This window comes from Helicoverpa armigera, chromosome 5 (assembly GCF_030705265.1).
Source record: "Helicoverpa armigera isolate CAAS_96S chromosome 5, ASM3070526v1, whole genome shotgun sequence".
Taxonomy (NCBI): domain Eukaryota; kingdom Metazoa; phylum Arthropoda; class Insecta; order Lepidoptera; family Noctuidae; genus Helicoverpa; species Helicoverpa armigera.
Window position 1 is genome coordinate 7916148 of NC_087124.1, and position 9666 is coordinate 7925813.

The 9666-nt window shown below is 35.9% G+C and overlaps 1 protein-coding gene across 1 annotated transcript; it reads left to right on the top strand.

Annotated features, from left to right (window-relative positions):
- Window positions 1–341: 341 nt before the first annotated feature.
- LOC135116961 (uncharacterized) lies at window positions 342–2833 on the top strand. Its single transcript, XM_064034993.1, is given in 4 exon segments — window positions 342–1224; window positions 1227–1344; window positions 1346–2724; window positions 2775–2833. Coding segments are annotated over 4 exon segments (2205 nt in total). The 5' UTR covers window positions 342–575.
- Window positions 2834–9666: the final 6833 nt, after the last annotated feature.

Below are 9666 nucleotides of genomic sequence, written 5' to 3' on the forward strand. Positions count from 1 at the left end.
CAGCAATTCCCTCTAACACTTATACTAGAACTAAAGAAGTCCTAAATCAATTAAGGACCTCCCATCTAAATGACGAAGAAAGGGATGCTCTACTACAAGTATGCTCACAATACTCTGACATTTTCCATCTCCCAAACGAACAATTAACATATACTACATCCACTGAACATAAAATTAGAACAAACTCCGATATACCTATCCAAACTAAATCATATCGTTTTCCCGAATGTCATAAAAAGGAAGTAGAAAACCAAATAAATAAAATGCTAGATCAAAAAATAATTATACCGTCAAACTCACCCTGGTCTTCGCCTATTTGGGTAGTCCCCAAAAAACTAGATGCTTCGGGACAACGCAAATGGAGAGTCGTTATCGATTACAGAAAATTAAATGACATAACAATAGGGGAAACTTACCCCATTCCACAAATAACTGAAATACTAGATCAATTAGGCAAGAGTCAGTACTTTACAACATTAGACCTGGCTTCAGGATTTCATCAAATTCCTATTGCTGCTGAAGACGCACCCAAAACCGCATTTTCCGTACCCCAAGGACATTTTGAATTTACGAGAATGCCATTTGGCCTTAAAAATGCTCCTTCGACATTCCAAAAACTTATGAACACTTGCCTGTCTGGACTTCAAGGCTCTCGCTGCTTCGTGTATCTCGACGATATTGTCGTTTATTCCCCTGATTTAGCTAGTCACATTCAGAACTTATCCGCTGTATTCGAAAAACTTAGAACTTATAATCTTAAGCTTCAACCAGACAAATGCGAATTCTTATGCAAGGAGGTTGCATACCTAGGTCACTTAATAAATAACGATGGAGTGCAACCGAACCCCGAAAAAATAAAAGCTATCACTGAATTCCCAATACCGAAGTCCCCCAAAGACGTAAAATCATTTCTGGGTCTTGTATCTTATTATAGACGATTTATTCCAGATTTTTCCAAACTCGCGAAACCCTTAACATCCCTTCTAAAAAAGGACGCATCTTTCAAATGGCATAACGAACAACAACTCGCTTTTGAAACATTACAAAACAAATTAACCACTTCACCGATATTAGCATATCCCGATTTTTCACAGCCCTTTCTATTAACATGTGACGCCTCTAACTTCGCCATATCCGCAATCCTTTCTCAGGGTCAGATCGGTAAGGATCGGCCTATTGCTTTTGCTTCCCGCACTCTTAACAAAGCTGAATGCAATTATAGCGTCACAGAAAAGAATGTCTCGCTATTATTTTCGGCACGAAAGCCTTTCGACCATATCTCTATGGCCGTAAATTCACTATCGTAACAGACCACAAACCACTTCAATGGCTTTTAACTGTAAAGACCCGGATCTAGACTAGTTCGTTGGCGCCTAAAACTAGAGGAATTCGATTATAATATAATCCATAAGAAAGGAAAAATTAATACCAATGCTGACGCTCTGTCCCGATTCCCAATTAATCCAATAGATGTACCATCTCCCGACTCTTTACCTACAAGCCCTAATGATTTAATCGATAACCCTTTGGAAGACCCCCTCTTAGATCTACCCTCTTATATACCGTTCACATTCGATGATAATGAATTATTAAACAACGACACTAATCGTAAACAGGATACTATTCCCGAGTCTGATACTGCTCATGACGCTATCCCTACTCATACTGAAGACAGTTTACCAGAACTTATAGACCTAGGACCACTTGACCTTAGCCCACAGAGTATTGATATAAACCCCAATTTTGATAACATCGAAATACCTTCGCCAACAGAATCTAACACTAAATCAGAAGCAAACGACGAAGACTATTCCAAATTTTTGAAATCAATATCGCGTAAAGAATTTAAAACAAATACCATTATAACTGAACATAACGAAAACTTACTCAAATGCCCTTATAAAACTATATTAATACCCACTTCAATCGACTTAGACGAATCAAACCCGTACATCTCTGAAATACTCTCTACTGATAAAGACAAAGACGAAATTCTTAACGCTGAAAAAGAGCTCCATTCCTTCCTGAAAATAAACTTAGAAAATAAAGATATTTACCTAATTTTTACTAAAGTTCACCATTTCGACGAATCATCTTATCCTGATATATACAACACCCTGAAACGAGCGAGAAATGACATCATACTAGACTCATCGATCACAGATATAGCTACCTCTGACTTCAAAAACCCTTTCGACCGACATTCCTACACTAAAATCTACAATATTTTGACTTACCTGTTTCACGACACTCCAATCCGCATACACGTTTACGTAAATAAAATAATTTATCCTACATTGAGTGAAATACCCAAAATACTAAGGGAAAACCACGATATTCCAATCGCCGGGCACTTAGGCTCATCACGAATGTATTCTAGGATTAAAGAACAATTTTATTGGAAGGGAATGAGAAGTGACATAGAAAACTATATCAAGAAATGCAAATCCTGTCAAGAAAATAAAGCCCTTAGGAAACTTAATCGCGCCCCTATGGAAATAACCACTACTTCCACTGCACCATTTCAAAGAATAGCATTAGACATAGTAGGACCCCTACCTGAATCTGGTACAGCAAAGCTGAAATATATACTCACCATACAGGATGATTTATCAAAATACTCTGTCGCTTATCCGCTACGCAGCACAACAGCTGAAGAATCAGCTGATTGTTTAATCCATTTCGTCTCTCTCGGTATTCCTAAATCAATACTTACCGATCAAGGTACTAATTTTACCTCTGACCTTTTTAAAACCACTTGCCAATTCTTAAAGATAAAACTACTCTGGGCATCACCCTATCATCCACAAACGCAAGGAGCTCTCGAACGTAGCCACTCTACACTTAAAGAGTACTTAAAATCATTCATTAATAATAATCAAGACAATTGGCCTACCTACGTATATACCGCTATGCTTACCTATAATACGACAATTCATTCCACCACGAAATTTACACCTTACGAACTAGTCTTTGGCCATAAACCATTCATTCCAAACTCGATATACGAAACTACACCTAATACAACATATTCGGATTACATAAGAATGTTACAACACAAATTCAAATTTACTAGAGAAAAGGCAGTAGAAAATATTCTAAAATCTAAGGAACATTCAAAAGCTTACTACGACAATCACACTAAACCGCCGCCCAATTACAAGGTTGGCGACCTAGTTTATCTTAAGAATCATTTACGACTAAGGAAAGCCTTATCTCCCATTTGGAAAGGACCATATAAAATCATATCGGTTCATAATAATAACACTGTCACTCTTCTTATAAATCGGCGTCATGTGACACACCATTTCGATGAAATAAAACCTGCTGAAATTTCATCCGATGAGCAACACTAATTCATATTTCATTCTATCTTTCAGCATTCCAATCGATGCACGATCGGACTTTGTCGAGCCTTATCCTTCAAACGCTGGTATCTACTTCGATAGCCTGGGAAAACTTAAAATAATTAAGAGTAATTTAAACGTAATTAGTTATGTAGATATATCTTTCATAAAACCTCATCTTACTAATTTGAATGAAATCATAGGTACATTAAGGTTTAACTGTCAAAAATTTAACTTAACTTCTTGTGAAAACACGCTATCTCCTTTAACAGCTCGTTTTACAGACGTTCAACGAGAATATGATTCTATCTATCATCTTATTTCAAAGCGATACAAACGTAATGCATGGTTTGGCGGTATAGGTACAGTATTTAAGCACGTTTTCGGCACGCTTGATGAAGACGACGCTCTTAAATACGATTCTGCTATAGAATCTATACAAAATAATCAAAAGAAAATGGCAACATTAATAAAAGAAAATATCTTAGTTACTACTTCTACCTTAGAGTCCTATAAAAATATTATAAACAAATTAAAAACCAATCAAGAAATCATTAATGAATCATTAATATCATTCCTTAAACAAATAACAAATATCACAGAAATTACAAACAATTTAATCATAGAAACAAAAGTCCATTCCATACTTACCAACCTTGAAAGCTCTTTGCTTACATTATCGTTTCAACTCGAAGACTTGATAAACGCAATTATACTCAGTAGTCAAAACATCCTACATCCTAACATTGTAACGCCTGCCCAACTATACCGTGAACTCGCCGATAACGATAGGCACCTACCACGGGACACTGGGATTCCTATATCATTAAGCCTAGATAATATTCATTTAATTTTAAGTATATCTAATGTTGCATGTTATTATTTTAAGAATAAACTTGTATTTGTTTTGCAAGTGCCCCTCGTTACCAATGAGGAATTCAATTTATATCATACTTTGGCTCTGCCTACTCCTCATAGAGTGGATAACCCAAATAGTTATAGTTTAATCTCTCCTACTAGTTCGTATATTGCTATTTCTAATAGTAAACAATTATATTGTAATTTAGATAGTTTACGTAAGTGTAAGACCATATACTCTGAGTTCTTTTTATGCGAAGTACCGGTAATCTCGACGACAAGTGATAACCCGATATGCGAAAGTGAACTATTAACGAAAACTGTTAATGCTATTCCCAAACGGTGTGTTACCAAAACCATATTCGGCGAGCTAGACATTTGGCAACCACTAATAAACAATCGGTGGATTTTCGTGCAGTCTCGTCCGAATAAAGTGTCTATCGAGTGTGGTGTTTCAGAAATGCGTGAGATTATAGTGTCCGGTACGTGTATTTTAGATACCCCAAAACAGTGCACAATCTATACAAAAAGTGTAAGACTGATAACTTCAGATGACTCTTATAATATAAGTATACCTAGCCCTATACTAGATTTTAATATTATCAATGACTCATGTTGTCAAATAAATTATAATTCGATTAATAATAATACGTCCCCTATTCTTTTCCAAAATATCGATTTAGACGATTTAACATCTAATGTAAACAAACATAAAGAAATATTCGCGGAATTAGATAAGATCATAGATGACAAACCATTTATTATTAAATACGGGACGCATTATTCAATACTTACCTTTATAATTTTGTTAATTGTAATTTCTTTTATAATATACATCTTAATTAAAATTATATTAAAATATAAGAATGCATTTGTTATCAATAGAAACAATGTAAACATTGATAACGATACTCACGTCGAGAACGACAACGCTTCGCTGCATTCTATCGCCTCTATCCCATTACCGCGACTTAGGGAAGTAGTATAACCTTTCCGAATTTCGGTAATTAACCCCGAATTTCGGTCTTATGCGGGGGGTTGTTATACCCTATTTTAATACTGCAACCCCATGTAGAGGGTGCTATGTCAGCAAATTATAATAATATAAATATACGTCGGATTCGTCCGCGCGAGTTAGTCTGTTGTCATTCTCGACACATATCGGTACTATTTCCAATTACCAATTCGTTACTATTTTCTATTTCTAGTTCTACTATTTCTAAGTGTCCTAATATCCTTAAATACTGTCAATTGTGGTGAAAAACCAATATAATCATTTTGTGTGTAAAATTAGTTTTTTTTTTAAACCGTGTTCGAGGATCCCGTATAACAGTAAGAAATATTTCACGAATGAAATGTGCTGAAAATGAAAATTAAATAGGTTTATTTTGGTCTCATTTCGCTTAATTCTACTCCTAAATATTTTTTATATCGCTTGCACAGTTCGGTAAACCTTCCAGTTTTCAATATTTTTCTTAATAAACAACTTTTATTTACCTGTAGTGAATAATAAAAGCTCATTAAACCGTCTTTTGCAGCATAAAAAGTTTGCGGCTGGAGCTTCCTACCTCTAAACTTCTATAAATTTTAATTCGCCTATTTGCATTAAGTCCAACCTCATTCATCGTCGCGGTAATGCGTAATCTGCATTTCTTTTGGCATAAACACTTCAACGAACAACATTTTAAAGAACGTGACCACTGTTAATTTACTCCATATGAAATAAACGAAGCAGCAGTAATTCCCTTTAATTAAAATTCAGAACAATACGACAGATTAATTAAGACAAATAAATATATGCAGTTTATGTAACGACAACGGGCGTATTGTGACGAAACCAATTTCCGTGGGCATTCATTCGTTAAAAAACGTTCATGCATGCTTTCTGTAGTACTTCGCGTCCGATTCATCAATTATTTTCCCATTTTTACGTGTTTCGCCATCAGGCGGGCGAACATGTCCAACACCACAGCTACATGGCGCAGACATTCGCCTCTCTATGTAATTGGAGCGTCAATATTCGTTCGCGGAGCGTTCTGCATATTTCATAGCCGAGTGTAGGCCTTTGAAACTTGGCAAAGAAAGGACTTTGTTGTACCTTTAGTTAAAATGTCAAGGGCAGACTTGTACAAATGCGTTGTGTTTCTTCGTATTGTGTTAGATATCTTTGCATGTTGATCTGACAAGGGAACAAATGTTGTTCATCGTCCCGAGCAAATGTAAGAGACAAGTGAAGGAATGATCATTACGATGCAGGTCGTAAGTGATCGAGTGGCGTCTACTATCGCTGATTGCGTATTGTTCGATCCTTGCAACGAACACTTGCTATTTGCGACTCTCATGCTAATGAAACTTGCATATTCACTATTGAGAATGGAACTAGTAATCTATTCATACATACGCGACATGTACTAGAACTCTGCTCTTTATTTCAAGTTCTTATTTCCGAGGGAAGGGAAATAGGTTCTTGATAGAATCGAACGCGTGATTTCACTCGTAAGAAGCGTCCAATAATCTAATAAAGAAGCCAGTAGATAGAGCATACACGTTTTGTGAAAGAATCTACGAACCAAAATGTCAGCAAGTAGATACTAGTTACGATTTCCGACAGTTAGTCAGACGTTGCTTTTTGGAAACCTCAGATTCACATTTCGTGACTTGATGGAATCAGATCGTGTAGCTTATCAGTAGATGCTGATACTAGACAAAGAGATACAATAGGCATGTAAACAGCAGGTAGAGCGATCTATAGATACTAAATCAATATTTGAAGTGTAGGTAACCCTTGCGTTAAGTACGTGAGCTTAGTTAGCCGATCTAACTAACAGTTCCAGTGAATTCACTGTGGGTGCGTGTGACTTGATTACATGGAGTACGCTTTGTTAACATACTGTTTTCAATATTCTGAGAAACTGCATTCTGAAGTCAGAAAATATATGGAGCTGAACGAGACAAATAACACTTTTGTTTTTCCATGGTATCGTGAAATATGTTTGTGGCCAATGAATAACGTATTGTTACGACCAGTAACGATTGCACTAAAAATATTTTTTATAATTTACTAATACATTTTTAGCTCAATTTGGATTGTATAACATTCTCAGGACTAGATAGAAAACTGTATGTTTGTAATTATTTTTATTTTCTTTTAAAAAGAGTGTCCATGGAGTTTCTTGCCGGTTCTTCTCCATGAGACCAACTCTTTGGAACCGTGCACCTAGCTTTGACGTTTCGAAAGAGCTTTCATAGGCCTATTTGAAATAAAAAAAATTGAGTTTGAGTTTGAGTTTGAATACGCATGATAAAATTACTGTCCCACATCTTCACTGTCGATTTTAACATAAAAATTAAAAATAACCGCACAATACCATCGTCACCACAATGAAAGCCAATATAATTTTTTAAAGATATTTTGCAAGAACGAATCTTTGATCGGTGACCATGAATATCGTATTATGTGACCAGAATTTCAGATCAAATCTCTGGGAGGCAGGACTAACCCTTTGAGTGGACTTTCTCGATCAAAATTAAAATTTTCTCTTTTCCGACTTTTTTTGTCAAAGCCTTTCATAATCCCACTGTCTCTGGCTTTAATGATTCTATTAGGGGTAAGAATTCGATTTAGTCAAGCAAAACTGATCGAGTAAGTCAATATTGCCGAAAATTGTTTCGCGATCGTCGGCCGATAATTTAATTATTTCGGGATCCAATTTAACAGGGCTGTTGTTTGGGCCGCTTACATTGGCCGCCACAGATGTGATTACCCAGCCTGGACTGTAGGCCTCTGTTTGAGTTAATCTCCAATATTGTTGTTCGTCAGTTACACTGTCGGCCCAGCGATGTGTAACACATTGCTGCCCACTAATAATACACAGGCCAAGTTATCACTGTTCAATAAATGCAATAGATTTGATCCGTTGGTACTAAAGTTTTAGAAGCTTTATAATGTACCGCATTTCATTAAAAAATCTACCTTGATCTCAAAATAAATTGTTATATCAATTTCAATTATGAATTTTCAACATCAGACAAACTGGGCTACGTACAACAGGAAAAAATAAAATAAAGAAGGGTCCGGTAAATTGGAAGAACATTCTATAGCCATTCTCAGTGAGCACGGAAGCAAAAACCGAAAGTACCTAAGCGCAATCTCATTAGACGAATAGCCGTCCGACCGGCCGACCTAGCAATATTTTTCCCCAAAACGCAGGAGTACTTACTAAAGATAAAGTCTTAGAAACGTACATAAGAAAAATCCTCTTCGCTGTTGCTTGTACCATAAACACTTACCCTCGGTACCATTTACAGTGAATGCCCAATTTATCTGGCCAGTTCGTGATGGCGCCATAGACACAAGTAAGCATCACGATTGTCAAACTCCGTACAGCTCAGTTAGTTCTGAGCCTCGCCACGGGCCAAGCAACACTGGCCATTGAGATGTTGTTTATTATCTGGTCCCTTCATTGTATATTCCTCTGTCGCATTGAACGCAAGCGGAATCCAAACGCAACTTTTTAATTAACTTCAATTTGTGTTGAAACTTTTTCCGAATGCCTCAAGTGTACCGTTAAGTAGGCACGGCGCCTGAAATTCAGTGCAATCGATTTTGGGATTAAAAGACGAGAGTATAAAGCCGGGGGATAATTATAGGCAGCCCAGTACATAGGTAGATATATGTAGGTAATAGCAACACAATTTATTTATCTTGGGAGCTTTCGTGTGTTAAAAGCTATTGACAGAGTACCAGATATCGTGTACTTAATATTATTTAATGTTTATTAGAGGAAAGGTTTGTTTCCTTTCTCACATTATAATGGTATAGACAAGGTTTTTACTACGATATACCTACATTTAAATTCTACCACAAGGAAACCAAATAATTTCCTTGGAAATTAGCATAGGTAACATGAAACGTGACGTTTCTTAGCACCAAATACTCACTTTATATCATGTCCATATAACAATATTGGGATTTATCAAAATATTTTTATCTTATATAGATAGGATGCTGTTATACTCGTACTAACCACAAAATATCAGGTTATATTCGCAAAAAATAAGGTAAATATTTAACAACATAAATTCATATTCCCTTTAAAATGTTTTAATTATGAGAATACCACGTGGACGGGTACTAAAACAAGGCCATTAATGATTTTAGTTAAAAACATAATTACCACGTCGCTGCCAGGCATATTAGCTTTACTTCCACGCAGCTAATTTCATTGTTTTTTAATAAAAGGCTAGTATATTTTTATGTAAACAGTTCTTTACGAAGTAAAAGTTAATAAGGATGTACGTAATAGAAATTAGAAGGTAAGCATAAGAAAATAATTGTGGTGGTTCAAAACAAAAAAAAAAACAAGCCGCATCTGCGTCTAATATCAGCTAGCCAGAAGCTCAGAGAGTGAACGGATTTTCATGCGATTTTCAATAATAGATATAATAATTTATGAGCGAT